This window comes from Panthera uncia (genome assembly GCF_023721935.1).
Source record: "Panthera uncia isolate 11264 chromosome C1 unlocalized genomic scaffold, Puncia_PCG_1.0 HiC_scaffold_4, whole genome shotgun sequence".
NCBI lineage: Eukaryota > Metazoa > Chordata > Mammalia > Carnivora > Felidae > Panthera > Panthera uncia.
The window spans coordinates 52,853,968-52,871,245 of record NW_026057585.1 but is presented as its reverse complement, the minus strand read 5'-3'; the positions used below and the strand labels follow the sequence as shown (position 1 = coordinate 52,871,245).

At 36.6% G+C, this 17,278-nt stretch overlaps 2 protein-coding genes across 5 annotated transcripts in view; one reads left to right on the top strand and one right to left on the bottom strand.

Annotated features, from left to right (window-relative positions):
- UBE2U (ubiquitin conjugating enzyme E2 U) overlaps positions 1 to 17,278 on the top strand; it is a 59,961-nt gene that overhangs the window by 34,985 nt on the left and 7,698 nt on the right. For 3 of the 4 annotated variants that reach the window (XM_049618541.1, XM_049618547.1, XM_049618545.1), the window contains one exon: positions 11,297 to 11,391. In XM_049618541.1, coding sequence (XP_049474498.1) covers positions 11,297 to 11,391 — 95 coding nt within the window. Of the gene's footprint in view, positions 1 to 11,296; positions 11,392 to 17,278 lie in introns of those variants that run through there. The other variant, XM_049618543.1, reaches the window with a different exon arrangement.
- Positions 7,864 to 17,278, bottom strand: part of JAK1 (Janus kinase 1) — a 692,496-nt gene continuing 683,081 nt past the window's right edge. Inside the window, exon 26 of the mRNA XM_049618533.1 lies at positions 7,864 to 7,874. The gene's annotated coding sequence lies outside the window, so the exon portion shown is untranslated. The remainder of the gene's footprint in view (positions 7,875 to 17,278) is intronic.

Here is a 17,278-nt window from a genome sequence, read left to right as displayed (position 1 = left end):
TCACAACACCCTCCGCATTACTTCTCTTACTCCAATTCCCATTATCCTCATTATCATATGACTTAGAAATCAGAAAAAAAACCCAAAAAAACAAAAAGTACATCCTGTTTCTGTGTCACCAGTTAGCTTTTCATCCTTCTCATAGTTCCAAATATCTTTTCATCATCTATGGACTTTTCATTCAAGAACCAAATATATTTCATCTAATGGAGAAGCATCTAGTAAAATATAAAATTAGTATAGTATCTTCAGAAATCGTTGACTATTAGACCACATTAGAGAAGAGATCTTAATCTCATCTTTGGTCTCTTGACTCCTAAAGGCAGTTTTGCCTTTTCATCATGCTGGAAAAGATTGCATCTGAGCTCTGTGGTTTGACTAGGCTATCGTAGTTATTTATTCTGGTGTGCTTATTTCAAAGGACTTGGTGAATGTGCTACACAACACTAAGGGAGTTAAACACTAGGGGAGTTTTGTTTTGTTTTGTATTTTTTGCATTTACCTCATTTAGCTCAGTTTTGGCTTGTTATCAATGTGATTGTTTATTTCTAGAAGGATATACAGGATTAATAAAAATAATGTACTGTGTTTTGAATTTCTGTAGAAATTGAAGTTCTTAGGTGCACCTAGGTGGTTCAGTCAGTTAAGAGTCCAACTTCAGCTCAGGTCATGATCTTGTGGTTCATGATTTTGAGCCTTGCTTCAGGCTCTGTGCTGACAGCTCAGAGACTGGAGCCTGCTTCGAACTCTGTGTCTCCCTCTCTCTCTGTCCTTATTTCTCAATCTCTCTCTCTCTGTCTCTCTCTCTCTCTCTCAAAAATAAACATTTAAAACATTTTTAAAAAGAAATTGAGTTTCTTAAAACATATATATTTTCCTTTTTAACATCATAGTTCAGATTGGGTTTTTCACCTGGATATTCTTTTTTTCAGTTGACTTCTGTGACAGCTTCCCTTCAAGCCAGAGTGGAGAAAAGCTGTTGCATTTGATACTTTTCTACCTTCAGAATAAATTATAGGACATAGAAAAAGTTTTTTTACAGCAGAAATTGAAGCATACAAGCATGGTTTTTTCATGAAGGCATGTTTCAAGTTTCATTTAGAGTTAAAGAAAGCTACTTAGAACATAAGGTTAATTTTGTTTTGACATGACTTCCTTTTTTATTTCCTGTAACAGAACTGCTTTGTTTTATTTGTTTGATCATTGATTCATTATGATCACAGAACCCAAAATTTAGAAAAAGTAGGACTATGTCATTTTCAACTTATCCATCCACTTCTACATATGGCTGAAATAATTGTGAGCTGTTTGAGTGCTAGAACATTTTTCCAAATACATTATTTTGAAGTTATAGTTGAAATTATCATGTGTGTGGTTGACCCTGTCAGAATAAAACTCTCACACCTTATGCCATCTGGTGGTTGATGAGAATATATTTAGATCAAATGATAATTGCTTCTTTTAAATTTTGGAGTTGATTAGTTTAAAAACAACAAAGTTTTTAGAAGATATTACATTTAGCTGAATAATTTTATTGTGGCATAAATATGCCACAAGAGGTTACAAAAACCTAAAGTATGTTGCACCAACTTCTTTTCAAATAATTATTAGAAGTCTCATGTTTGATCAAAATACAATATAATAAAGTGGTCAATTCATAGAGTCTCAAGTAGCAAATGGTTGAGCATCTTTGCAAGCAAGTAATTGGTCTATACATGCATGTAATATAATGTCATTATGCATTTCTCTGCTTTAATATTGAAAATGCTTTCCTTGGCTTGAAATTTCCTATTTAAAAAAAACCAGAAAATGCAAAATAACAACCTTTCATCTGCATAGTATTAAGGAGAAAGACCTATCTTTCCTGCTTCATATCCCTCCTCCTACTGTCCTCCCAACTCCTCATCAATCAAGACTTGATTCTTAAGCCACACCAAGTTCTTTTTTCTCACTATTATTTCGGGACATAAGACCTCTTCACCACTTTGTGCCTTCTGCCTGGGATATGTTTCCCAGCAGGGTCTTTGCTGGTGGTCTAGAGTTAGGCTCTGGTCTGAGTGAAAAGGTGGAATGTGGAATCCTTAAGCACAGGGACCAGGGAGCCAGACTGTCTGCACTTCAATCTTGGCTCTGCCAATTACCATCTCTTTGACCAACTCAGGGCAAGTTATCTGACTTCTTTGTGCCTCAGTTTCCTTATCTGTTAAATGGCAGTAATAACTATACCTACCCCTCAAGGAGATTGTGAGGATTAATACATTAATGCATGCAAGTCTCTTCAAACAGTATCTGGTATGCAGTAAGTACTCGAAAGATTCACTATGATTCAGGCTTTGTCCACTGTGGCCCTAGTTCCAGTTTCAAATGGAACATCTTTCTTTGGAGGTTGCATGGGGGAAAGCATGGGCTTTAGGGTCACACGGATCTTAGAGAAATTCTTACCCACTCTCAGCTTGTTTCCTTAGCTGTTAAATAGAGATAGCATTAGTTACCTTGCAAAGTAGTTTTGCATTTGATCTCTTGAGTGAGATTGTTTATAAATATAATCATATAGTGTTGACACTCAATAAATATTAGTTCCTGAGGAGAGGGGGAGACAAAAACCCACGCCCCTCCCCAACTTTTCACACAATGAAAATAGTCTCTGTCATAAGCAGGTAAAAATGGTAACATTTTCCCAGGTTAGGAAACAGGCAGCGCCACCTATCGTGACCACATTTATTTTAGTTCCATTATACACATGGTTCTTTTCTCTTTTCCACTCTATAATCATCTCTCCTGCCTGACAAAGTCCATCACGAGGATGGCGTGAAGATCCAGCCCAACATCTATTTGTGAAAGGGTCCCTGACTCAGGCTTCCACATCCTCCTACTCTCTCCTTCCATAGCACTCTTCGGGCTGTTTCAGCAACTGCGGTGTAGACATTCATCTGTTTATGGAGAATGACCAGGGCAAGGCCATTATTGTAGCTTTGTTTTCCCTGACCTTAGTACGGGACCTGGCATCTTGCAGGCACTCAGTCGTGTTTGTTGAATGATGCATACTTACCCTTTTTCCCTACTTAATAGTTGAATTAAATGTGAAGGCAGAAAATGAAGAAATCAGGAGACTATAGATGCTGGAGAGGATGTGGAGAAACAGGAACCCTCTTGCACTGTTGGTGGGAATGCAAATTGGTGCAGCCGCTCTGGAAAGCAGTGTGGAGGTTCCTCAGAAAATTAAAAATAGACCTACCCTATGACCCAGCAATAACACTGCTAGGAATTTATCCAAGGGATACAGGAGTACTGATGCATAGGGGCACCTGTACCCCAATGTTTATAGCGGCACTCTCAACAATAGCCAAATTATGGAAAGAGCCTAAATGTCCATCAACTGATGAATGGATAAAGAAATTGTGGTTTATATACACAATGGAATACTACGTGGCAATGAGAAAAAATGAAATATGGCCTTTTGTAGCAACATGGATGGAACTGGAGAGTGTGATGCTAAGTGAAATAAGCCATACAGAGAAAGACAGAGACCATATGGTTTCACTCTTATGTGGATCCTGAGAAACATAACAGAAACCCATGGGGGAGGGGAAGGAAAAAAAAAAAAGAGGTTAGAGTGGGAGAGAGCCAAAGCATAAGAGACTGTTAAAAAACTGAGAACAAATTGAGGGTTGATGGGGGGTGGGAGGGAGGGCAGGGTGGGAGGGAGGGCAGGGTGGGTGATGGGTATTGAGGAGGGCACCTTTTGGGATGAGCACTGGGTGTTGTATGGAAACCAATTTGACAGTAAATTTCATATATTAAAAAATAAAAAATAAAAAAAAATAAAAATAAATAAAAAATAAATAAAATAAAATAAAATAAAATAAAATTTAAAAAAATGTGAAGGCAGTTAATTTTTAGAAAAATTAAATGTAGATGCTGACTTCTTTTAAGGCTAATTCTAATAGATAATGGTTCTGTTTGGGGAATTCTGAGGGCGTGATGGCAGAAGAGTGATTGAAAATTGGAAATATAAATAAACTGTTATGAATATTTTTTGCAAATTCTTAAGTTTTACGCATGTTTTTAGTATTACTAGGAACCCATTGTCGTTATAAGCAGCTCATGAATATTCATGAATTGATCATTTGGTTTGGTCATTCCATCATTTCTAAGGCCTTTTTCTCTCCCCCATTGCCTTGCCTGTCTCTTGACTATTCAAGCAAATGCTTTATTTCTACAAAGACATGGTAAAGAATATGAATCTAGAGGCTAATCAGTAGTTTGTGTTTATTTTCTTTGGAGAAATAGTGAAAGATACAAAATCAGAAAGCAGTGCAAGCTGTTCTTTTGAATATTCTTCCTTACAAAACTGTTTATGTCATACTCTATGGCTGGTGATCACTTATGTGGTAGTGGAAATATCTGTGCCAATAATCTAAGCTTTGTCAGACGGCAAGTTATCTAAACAAAAGTTATCCTTTCTGGAGTCTTGCATTCTTTGTAGCTTTCAAAAAGAATATTGCTCCTGTCTACACATGGTGGGTACAGAGGTAATGGGAACTAAATGGCAAAGCATCTACTGTGTGCCAGGCATTCTTTCTTCTCCTAATGTAATACTGGCCATGCTGTACAGTTGACAGCTGTACCGCTAAGTGTAACTCCACAGTGGTGCCCATCAGCCTCCTTCAGAGCCATAGCAAATCGGGGGCGCCTGGGTGGCTCAGTGGGTTAAGCATCCAACTTCAGCTCAGGTCATGATCTCACGGTCCGTGGGTTCGAGCCCCGCGTCAGGCTCTGTGCTGACGGCTCAGAGCCTGGAGCCTGCTTCAGATTCTGTGTCTCCCTCTCTCTCTGGCCCTCCCCTGTTCATGCTCTGTCTCTCTCTGTCTCGAAAATAAATAAACATTAAAAAAAAAAAAAAAAAGCCATAGCAAATCAACTTGCACTCCAGGAGAAGCCACTTCCTTGTTATATGGACACAGCTTCAAGACAAAATTCCTAGCCTCCCTTTTCACCTGGATTGTCACCCCTAAGTTTCTCTACAGAAATTCTGGGAAAGTAGAGGTAGATATTATCTGCAGTTTACTAATCATTGAGAGAAGCATGCCCATTAACCAACTGGCCCTAAGTTACTGATAAACATGTATTGTATTTGAAAACTAAATTATTGGGGCGCCTGGGTGGCGCAGTCGGTTAAGCGTCCGACTTCAGCCAGGTCACAATCTCGCGGTCTGTGAGTTCGAGCCCCGCGTCAGGCTCTGGGCTGATGGCTCGGAGCCTGGAGCCTGTTTCTGATTCTGTGTCTCCCTCTCTCTGCCCCTCCCCCATTCATGCTCTGTCTTTCTCTGTCCCAAAAATAAATAAAAAAACGCTGAAAAAAAAAAAAAAAAGAAAACTAAATTATTTCTACTTGCCCATTAATATAGGCTTATTAAAAGCTTAAAATGTTCAGGTAATGTGGAAATATTGTCTACCCAATTGCAAGCACAAATCAAGTCTACGTTTTGTGGAGAAAGTTTTTTGGGGTCAATCTCAAATTCTCTTATTAAACAATATGAGCTCCTTTCTCCTTTGTAAAACTTTCTTATATTTATAAAATATACTATGGATCTAGTTGTACTGTATTTTATTTTATTTTTTATTTTTTATTTGTTTATTTTGAGAGAGCGTGTGAGCAAGGGAGGGGCAGAGAGAAAGAGAGAGAGAAAAAGAGAGAGAATCTCAAGCAGGCTCCATACCCAACGCAGAGCCTGATGCAGGGCTCGATGTCACTATTGTGAGATCATCATCTGAGCTGAAATCAAGAGTCAGATGCCCAACTGACTGAGCCACCCAGACATTTCTGTACTGTATTTGAAATTAATGAGTTAATATATATTATTTCTAAGTTCCTGTATCTGAGTCTGTGAGTGTTCTAACTCACAAAAATGTGAGATTTTTCTTTAGCATATCATGATTCCCTTTTCTCTAGTTATATAGAAAATATTTATGCAGAATACATTAATTTAATGTATGTTTGTACTATCCTTTCAGGCTTATTGAAGTTAAACATTGTTTTTATAAATTTACATAATTCTATATTTAATGCATTTTTAAGGCAGAATGCTGGCTTTGACTCCTCAAAGATTGAACCTTGAATGCCATCTTGTGGTTAAAGAGAGAATTAGCATTAGAATGGACATTGGAAATGTTCCCTTTAAAATAAAGGCTTGGAAAAAAACATAGACAAAGGGAAAAAAAAAACTTTAAAACATTTTTGCCAAGCAACTACTTAGTCTCTGTTTGGATGGTTTTAGAGACAGGGAGCTCAGTACTTCAAGGAGCATTAAAATAGCTTGAATCTCCCTTATTTCTAGCTTAAATCTAACACCTTATGACATTCAACTATTACAGATTTCTTTCAGTCATTTAACAGATTTTTATTGAATACTTACTATATGTTTTTACATTTGCCTGCAAAACCATTCGGAAATGAGAAATTATCTCCATTTTAAAAGAGGGGTTAGAGAAAAAGTTTTGTTTGTTTGTTTGTTTTTTAAAGTTCCCTAAGGTTATACACTCTGTAAGTGACAGAGCTGAAATTCCAATCTAAGCCTGCCAGATGCTACAACCTGGGCTTTTATCTATGAGACCAAGCAGCAGCTCAGACCCTGAGAACCCAGGGATGGCTTTGGGTTTGGGTGGAAGGCCCGGTCAAGGGATGATGTTGTGGCAGAAATCAAAGTGTCTCCACTTGTCCTTGGAAGCAACACAAATAAGGCCCTTCTTTTTTGTGGAATTATCCTTTGAGTCTCAGAAAATAACTCTTGTGCCTTTTTCCTACTTCCCCTTAAATATTCTCTTTTTCAGAGTAAACATACCCAGTCCTTTCAACTGTTTTTTTAATGAATTTCACATATTTTTATTGTTCATTTTTTATGTGTTTAATTCATTTAATCAACTTCTCTCTCAGAATGTACCCCAAAACTTTACCATGATTTCTAGTGGTAGCACAGAATCTAGTGGAGCATTCTATGTTATAAATACTATGACTTAAAGCTGCTTCCCCCTTCATCTCTCCAAAAAAGGGGGTTTTGGTATGAGTCAGAAACACATATTAGGCTTTAAAACAAAGAGAGAGAGAGAGAATTGTTCCTTTGGCTCTGCTCCCACGTAGAACAGAGAGGGGTCTCTCTGTGTCCCTCTCCCTCTTTGCCCTCCCCATCAGCATCCTTCCCACCCATCCCCCAACTGTGGCCACAGAAATAAGGTATGTAGATTAGGTTAGGTCTTGGTCTGAGCAGGGGTGAAATTGAGGAGGGCTGTGGTTTCCCAGAGGTATATTAGATTGTGTTCTGTCTGGAAGGAGGAAAAGGAAGGAAGCCAAGAAGTTCCCTTAGAACATGTTACAAAAAATCAGATCCCCAGATGGAAAGATTTATCACTCTTGTCATGTACATAAAGCTACTTTCCAAGAACATGTAGCTGTATTAGTTCCCCCATAAAAGCTGTTCTAGACCCATCAGAAATCTTAAACACAAGCCTTGAATATACAAATTGATTTGTAAGTTACTGAGCTGCATGCTGAAACAACCATATTTAAAGGAATATATAAAATTCATCGCCCAACAAAGTAAATTTTACAACATCCAGAATCCCATACAAAATGACCAGTCAGGAAAATAAGCAGGAAAATATAACCCATAACCAAAATAAAAATCTATCAGTATAAAAGATCCATAAACTATAGAGATGATCGAATTAGTAGGTATGGATTTTAAAGCAGCTGCTATACATCAAGAATTTAAAAAATACCATGATTATAATGAGGAGAAATGGAAGATATACAAAAAGCCAATGGAATATCTACAGATAAAGTAAATTAAAAATGTAAGTATATACTGTTGGGAAAGAACAACAAATTAGATATTGTAGAAGAAATTACCCATGGAGCAACGTAAACTCTTGAAAATAAACAGAGAGAAAAAAAGACTGGGAAAAAAAAAAGCCACCTCAGTGAGCTGTGTGGCAATATCAAGTGGTATAAGTTACACGTAATTGGTGTCCCAGACAAGAACTGACAGAAAAAAATATGTGAAGAAATAATTATGCCTGAAAATTGTCCAAATCTGATGAAAGCTGTAAGCTTAGCGACCAAGAAACTCAGTGAATCCCAAGAAACAGAAATATAAAGAAACCATACCAAGGTACAGTACATCATAATCAAATTGCTGAAGTGATAAAGAGAAAAATCTTCAAAGCAGCAAAGGATAAACACATACACACACACACGCACACACACACACACACACACACACACACACACACACACTGCATGCAGAGGAACCAAAGATAAGAACAACCAATAACTTTATGGCAGAAACTTTACCACTAAAAGATAATTGATGACAATTTTAGAGTTCTTGAAAGAAATTATTGACTTAGAATTTTATACACGGTGAAAATATCTCTCTAAAATGAAGGTAAAATACATTTTTAGACCAACAAATCCAACTACATAGATGAAGTGAAAGACAGACTCTCTTAAAAAGAAATGGATAACCTGAATAATTTTGTGTCTAATAAAGAAATTGAACTGATAGTTAAAAGCCTTCATACAAAGACAACTCCAAGCCCAATGGCTTCACTGAAGAATTTTCCAGACGTTAAAAGAAAACCTAGTATCAATGTATACAAAATACAAAATTTTCCTTTTTTAGAAAATATAAAAGAGAACACTTCCCAATACATGTTATAAAGTCAGCATTACCTCTTGACGCAATCCTTATCAAAATACCAGTAGCATTTTTCACAGAACCAGAACAGATAATCCTAAAATTTGTATGGGACCACAAACGACACCAAATAGCCAAAGCAATCTTGAAAAAGAACAAAACTGGAGGTATCTCAATCCCAGATTTCAAGATACACTACTACAAAGCTGTAGTAATCAAAACAGTATGGTATCTGCCCAAAAATTGACATATAGATCAATGGAACAGAATAAATAGCACAGAAATAAACCCATGATTATATGGCCAATTAATTTACAGCAAAAGAGGCAAGAATATGCAATGGGATAAAGTCTCTCCAACAAATGGTGTTGAGAAAGCTGGACAGCTATGTGCCAAAGAATGAAACTGGACCATTTTCTCACACCATACACAAAAATGAGCTCAAAATGGATTAAAGATCTACATGTGAGACCTGAAACCATAAAAATCCTAGAAGAGAGCACAGACAGTAATTTCTCTGACACTGGTCATAGCAGCATTTTTCTAAGTATGTCTTCTGAGGAAAGGTAAATTTTAAAAAATAAACTATTGGGACCACATCAGAAATAAAAACTTCTGCACAGCAAAAGAAACAATCAACAAAACTAAAAGATAACCTACTGAATAGAAGATATTTGCAAATGATAAATCCGATAAAGGGTTAGTATTCAAAATATATAAAAAACTTATACAGCTCAACACCAAAAAAAATATCAATTCAAAAATGGACAGAAAACATGAACAGACATTTCTGCAAAGAAGACATCCAAATGACCAACAGACACATGAAAAGATACTCAACATCACTCATCATCAGGGAAATGCAAATCAAAACCACAATGAGAAATCACCTCACACCTGTCAGAATGGCTAAAATAAAAAACACAAGAAACAGCAAGTGTTGGCAAGGATAGGGAGAAAAAGGAACCCTCATGCACTGTTGGTGGGAATGCAAAGTAGTGCAGCCACTGTGGAAGACAGTATAGAAGTTCTTCAAAAAATTAAAAATAGGGGCGCCTGGGTGACTCAGCCAGTTGAGCGTCCAACTTTGGCTCAGGTCACCATCTCCGGTTCTGGCTGCAAGTCTTGCGTCAGGCTCTGTGCTGACAGCTCAGAGCCTGAGGCTGCTTCAGATTCTGTGTCTCCCTCTCTCTCTGCTCCTCCTCTGCTTGTGCTCTGTCTCTTTCTCTCTCAAAAATTACACATTAAAAAAATTAAAAATAGAAATACCATATGATCCAGTAATTCCACTACTGGGTATTTTACCCAAAGAATAGGAAAATAGTAATTCAAAAAGATATATACATCCCTGTGTTTATAGCAGCTTTATTTACAATAGCCAAACTATGAAAACAGCCCAACTGTCCGTCAATTGATGAATGGACAAAGATGTGGTATGTATGTATGTATATATGTATATGTGTGTGCATGTGTGTATGTATGTGTGTATATATATATATATATATATATATATATATATATAAGAATATTACTCAGCCATAAAAAAGAGTGAAGCCTTGCCATTTCAAATAACATGGATGGATCCAGAGAGTATAGTGGTAAGCAAAAAATGTCAGAGAAAGACAAATACCATATGATTCTATATGTGGAATTTAAGAAACAAAACAAATAAAATTTTAAAAGGAGACAAACAAACAAACAAACAAACAAAACCAGACTCCTAACTATAGAGAATAACCTGGTGGTTCCCAGAGGGGACGTGGATCAGGGGATGGGTGAAATAGGTGAAGGGGATTAAGAGTACACTTATGATAAGCACTGAATAATGTATAGTATCATTGAATCACTATATTGTATGCCTGAAACTAGTATAACACTATATATTAATTATATTGGAATTTTTGAAAACTTAAGTAAAAAAAAACAAAATAGATAGTGTTTACATTACTTCAGTAACAAAACCAAAGACACTACCAGGAAGAAAAGAAAAACCCATTACACATAAATACACCTCATGTACATAGATGCAAAAATTTTAGCTAATCAAATCCCATATATATAATTATAATAAATATAACATAAATGTAATAATATAATAAATAATTATGATAACTATACATTACCACGTGGGGTTTATGTCAGAAATGTAACCTTCGATTAATATTTGAAAAATTTGAACAACGTAAAAGAGAATAAGAAAGAATCAGATGATCATCTCAATAGGGGAAGAATATTTCAACATTGATTCCTGATTACAAAAAAAAAAAAAAAAAATCAGCCTCCAGAACTATATGAAAATAAATTAGTTATAGAGGCCCTGGGAAACAAATGCACCTTGCCTTACCAGTTGATGCTTTTATTACTTTTACAGTATTAATATTACACCATATTTGTCTGCTTTTCTGCTGTTAGGAAATATACTAGAATAATTTCCGTTCACTAATATAGTAGTGAATGCTCAGAAGGGCACCAGAATCAAACCTCATTGCTCTGCTGGTCTGTCAGATTTGATATGTTAGGCCCTATCTTTCTCAATAGTAACGTACACTACCCAGAATTCATTTGGAAACTTAGATAACTTCTTCTTTTTCTTATTCCAGGTATGCTGCTGCTATGGCTCGGCTTGCCAGAGAAAGCAGAAGGCCTCACAAAGCCAATTATCCAACGGAAAGTGTTCATCTCTGCCCAACTACAAGTAAATTGATTTCAGCCTTTGTTTTGCTTTGTTTTTAGAGCTAAAATATTAGTCATTAACCCAATACATTTAAATTTTTGTTCAATTCAGATAAGTTTAAATCTGTGAGGCCTAATCTCGTGTTCTCCTTTTAAGGTTATTTAACTCTAAGAAAATAAATTCAGTAAATTACTTACATAAGAATTGGAGCTTTGAAAAAAGCCTGAATTACTTACACTTTTAAGTTTGCCACCCTTTAATAGGTTAATACACTCTTTGAAAATCTAAGGCTAAGTTTCAAGATGTGTAAAAGGACTCGAAACAAGAAAAACACTAAATAAATTGATCTCTGAAGATCATTGTAGATTCAGAGATACATGCAATATGGCTGAAGGGAAAGGAACAATGTTAGTTGAGTTTGGTGATCTTTTTAAAAGTAATGTTTTTTAAAGAAACATTTGGGGTAAGTTGAGGATGGGTCTTGAGCAGGAAGAGAGCTGGTAACTTATAATAGAAATCCACTAGTATGGAGGGGAAAGCACGACATTCGGGGTCAGAGAACTTGGGTTTAGATACCAGGTCTGTGCAATTATGAGAAAGTCACTTAAACTCTGCATTTCAGTTTCTTCATCCTCAGCCAGTACTGAGTCCATAGAAGGTGTTCAGTAAATACTTGTTTCTAATATTCTGCCCTAACACAGCATTCTTGTGACTAAATGACTCCAGGTATGCCAACATTCTTTGTGAACAGGAAAGTGCTAGAAGTATTAGTTATCGCATTTCCCTGATACCTGTCCTTCAAACATAATGACACAGACATTCCAGGGACAGGCAGCACCCTTCAGCTAGTGGTTTTTCAAGAGCCTTGCTTTCCTATCTCGTGACTTTCTTTTCCCTGGGTTGGATTCTACTTCTCCTCCGTCTTGTATCTGTGCACCACTCAGATTTCCTCGTCTAACTCACCAGCCTCAGTCTTCTCTATCCCACTCTGCCTTCTTCCACATTTCAGGGTACCTGCGAGCATTGGTAAGAAACATTGCCTTTTCTATTTTTACTCTGCTTCCCTCATGAACTCCCTGCTCTCTGCAATCTCTATCCTCCCCACATCCCCACATCTGCACCAGTGGAAGAGATCTTTTGGTTCAGTTGATGATTATAGCCGTTCCTGTCCATGCTTTGTCAGACTTCTTTCCACAGCTCACATCTGCTTATGTTTTTTTGATTCTAAAATATTTTGTTCCCCACTTCATTCAGGATAAAACTTATACTCTTTGGCATGGCAAAGTCCTTACTTAATGTTCTAATATCTGTCTGCCTTTCCAGTGGCATCTCTTCCCACTCTCCCACTCTTACCCTAAACCCCACACTGACCTAGTGGCTCATGACTATTTTCTACCTCATTTCAAAAAAATTTGAGAAGTGTGCTGTGTTTTCTCATATCGCCACTCCAAATACCTTTTCTTCCTTTCTAGTACCTACCCATTCTTTAGATTCAGCTCAGGTATTACCTTCTCTACAAAACTTTCTCTGTGGGCTATCACAGCACTTCTGTCATGCCATATCATTCCCCATAACTTTTCTTTCTTTCTCTTTCTTTCTTTCTTTCTTTCTTTCTTTCTTTCTTTCTTTCTTTCTTTCTTTCTTAAATACAAGTTAAAATTGGATTTTAATTAAAGACAATCTAACTTATTACACTAACATATAACATAATAATGGTTCCCGAGTAGAATTTAGTGATTCATCACTTACATATAAAACACTGAGTGCTCATCCCAACAAGTGTCTTCCTTAATGCCTATCACCCATTTAGCCCATCCGCCCCCCCCAATACCCCTTCAGCAATCCTCGGTTTGTTCTCTGTGTTTAAGAGTCTCTCACAGTTGCTTCCCTCTATGTTTTTGTCTTATTTTTCCTTCCCTTCCCCTATGTTCATCAGTTTTGTTTCTTAAATTGCACATATGAGTAAAATCATATATTTGTCTTTCTCCTACTGACTTATTTCACTTAGCATAGTACATTCTAGTTCCATCCACTTTGTTGCAAATGGCAAGATTTCATTCTTTTTGATCACCAAATAGTATTCCATTGTATACATATACCACTTCTTTATCCATTCATCAGTCAATGGACATTTGGGCTCTTTCCATAGTATGGCTATTTTTGATAGCACTGCTGTAAACATTAGGTGCATATGCCCCCTTAAAAATCAGCATTTTTGTATCCTTTAGATAAATACCTAGTAGTACAATTGCTAGGTCATAGGGTAGCTCTGTTTTTAATTTTTTGAGGAACCTCCATACTTTTTTCCAGAGTAGCTGCACCAGTTAGCATTTCCACCAGCAGTGCAAAAGCATTCCCCTTTCTCCACATCCTCACCAACATCTGTTGTTGCCTAGTTGTTAATTTTAACAATTCTCACAGGTGTGAAGTGGTATCTCATTGTGATTATGATTTGTATTTCCCTGATGATGAGTGATATTTTGCATCTTTTCATGTGTCTGTTAGCCATCTGAATGTCTTCCTTAGAAAAGTATCTGTTCGGGGCGCCTGGGTGGCGCAGTCGGTTAAGCGTCCGACTTCAGCCAGGTCACGATCTCACGGTCTGTGAGTTCGAGCCCCGCGTCGGGCTCTGGGCTGATGGCTCGGAGCCTGGAGCCTGTTTCCGATTCTGTGTCTCCCTCTCTCTCTGCCCCTCCCCCGTTCATGCTCTGTCTCTCTCTGTCCCAAAAATAAAAAAAAAAAAAAAGTTGAAAAAAAAAATTAAAAAAAAAAAAAAAAAGAAAAGTATCTGTTCATGTACTTTGCTCATTTCTTCACCAGATTATTTGTTTTCAGGGTGTTGAGTTTGATAAGTTCTCTATAGATTTTGGATACTAACCCTTTATCAGATATGTCATTTGCAAATATCTTCTTCCATTCCGTTTGTTGCCTCTTAGTTTTGCTGATTGTTTCCTTCACTGTGCAGAAGCTTTTTATCTTGATGAGGTCCCAATAGTTCATTTTTGTTTTTGTTTCCCTTGCCAACAGAGACATGTCTAGTAAGAAGTTTTACCTCTGTGGCTGAGGTCAAAGAGGTTGTTGCTTGTTTTATCCTCTAGGATTTTAATGGTTTTCTGTCTTACATTTAGGTCTTTCATCCATTTTGAGTTTATTTTTGTGTATGGTATAAGAAAGTGGTCCAATTTCATTCTTCTGCATGTCATGGTCTAGTTTTCTCAGCACCATTTGCTGAAAACATTATTTTTTCATTAGATATTCTCTTCTGCTTTGTCAAAGATTTGTTGGCCATGTATTTGTGGGTCCATTTCTGGGTTCTCTATTCTGTTCCATTGATCTGAGTGTCTGTTTTTGTGCCAGTACCATACAGTCTTCATGATTATAGCTTTGTAATATACCTTGAAGTCAGAATTGTGATGTCTCCAGTTTTGATTTTCTTTTTCAACATTATTTTGGCCATTCAGGGTATTTTCTGGGTCTATACAAATTTTTGGATTCTTTGTACTAGCTCTGTGAAAAATGCTGGTGCTATTTTGGTAGGGATTGCATTGAATGTGTAGATTGCTTTGGGTAGTATAGACATTTTAACAATATATGTTCTTCAAATCCATGACCATGGAAGGTTTTTCCATTTCTCTGTCTTCTTCAATTTCTTTCATAAGCTTTCTATAGTTTTAAGCACACAGATCTTTTACCTCTTAGGTTAGCTTTATTCCTAGGTATTTTATGGTTTTCAGTGCAATTGTAAATGGGATTGTTTCCTTGATTTCTCTTTCTGCTGCTTTATTATTGGTGTATAGAAATGCAGTTGATTTCTGTACATTGATTTTATATCCTGCGACTTTGCTGAATTCATGTATCAGTTCTAGCAGTTTTTCGGTGGAGTCTTTTGGATTTTCCACCTAGAGTGTCATGTTGTCCGGTAAGAGTGAAAGTTTGACTTTCTCCGTGTTGATTTGGATGCCTTTTATTTATTTTTTGTTGTCTGATTGCTGAGGCTAGGACTTCCAACAGTATGTTTGTCAAACAACAGCATTAAGAGTGGACATCCCTGTCTTGTTCCTTGCCTTAGGGGGAAAGCTCTCAGTTTTTCCCCATTGAGGATGATATTCCCTGTGAGTCTTTCATAATGGCCTTTACGATGTTGAGGTATGTTTCTTCTATCCCTACTTTCTTAAGTGTTTTTATCAAGAAAAGATGCTGTATTCAAATTCTTTTTCTGCATCTATTGAGAAGATCATCTGGTTCTTATCCTTTCTTTTATTAATGTGATGTGTCATGTTGATTGATGTGTGGAATTTGAACCAGCCCTGCATCCCAAAAATAAATCCCTCTTGATTGTGGTGAATGTATTGTTTTGATCAATGTATTGATCGTGGTGAATGTATTTTTAATGTATTGTTGGATTCGATTTGGTACTATCTTGTTGAGAATTTTTGCATCCATGTTCCTCAGGGAAATTGGTCTATAATTCTCCTTTTTTTTAAAAAAAAATTTTAATGTTAATTTATTTTTGAGAGAGATAGAGACAGAGTGTGAGTGGGGAAAGGGCAGAGAGAGAGGGAGACAGAAACTGAAGCAGGCTCCGGGCTCTGAGCTGTCAGCACAGAGCCCAACACAGGACTTGAACTCACAAACTGTGAGATCATGACCTGAGCTGAGTTGGACACTTAACCAACTGAGCCACCCAGGCTCCCCTGTAATTCTCCTTTTTAGTGGAGTCTTTGTCTGGTTTTGGAATCAGTGTAATGTTGGCCTCGTAGAATGAATTTGGAAGTTTTCCTTCCATTTATATTTTTTTGGAACAGCTTCAAAAGAATAAGTATTAACTCTTATTTAAATGTTTAGTAAAATTTCCCTGGGAACCCATCCAGCCCTGGACTCTTGTTTGTTGGGAGATTTTTTATTACTGATTCAATTTTTACTGGTGATGATTTGTTCAAATTTTCTACTTCTTGCTGTTTCAGTTTTGGTAGTTTATATGTTTCTAGGAATTTATCCATTTCCTCTAGATTGCCCAATTTGCTGGCAAATAATTGCTCATAGTATTCTCTTATTGTCGTTTGTATTTCTGGGGTGTTGGTTGTGATCTCTCCTCTTTCATTCATGATTTTATTTATTTGAGTCCTTTACTTTGAGTCCTTTCCTTTTTCTTTTTGATCAATCTGGCTAGGGGATTATCAATTTTGTTAATTCTTTTAAAGAACCAGAGCTTAGTTTCATTGATGTGTTCTACTGTTTCATTTTTTTAATTTCAATATCATTGATTTCTGCTCTAATCTTTATTGTTGCCCTTCCTTGGCTGATTTGGGACTTTATTTGCTGTTCTTTTCCTGGCTCCTTTAGGTGTAGGGTTAGGTTTTGTATTTGAGATATTTCTTCCTTCTTTAAGAAGGCCCGTATTGCTATATACTTCCCTCTTATGACTACCTTTGCTGCATCCCAAAAGTTTTGGATTGTTGTGTTTTTATTTTCATTGACTTCCATGTATTTTTTAATTTCCTCTTTAATTTCTTGATTAACCCATTAGTAGGTTGTTCTTTAATCTCCAAATATTTATTGTCTTTCCACATTTTTTCCTGTGGTTGATTTTGAGTTTTATAACATTATGGTCTGAAAATATGCATGGTATGATATCAATCTTTTTGAACTTGTTGAAGGCTGATTTATGTCCCAGTATGTGATCTATTCTGGAGAATGTTCTATGTATATTTGAGAAGAATGTGTATTCTCCTGTTTTAGGATGAAATGTTCTGAATATATCTGCTAAGTCCATCCGGTCCAGTGTGTCATTCAAAAACATTATTTCCTTACTGATTTTCTGCTTAGGTGATCTGTCCATTGCTGTAAGTAGGGTGTTAAAGTCCCCTACTATTATGGTATTATAATCAATGAATTTCTTTATGTTTGT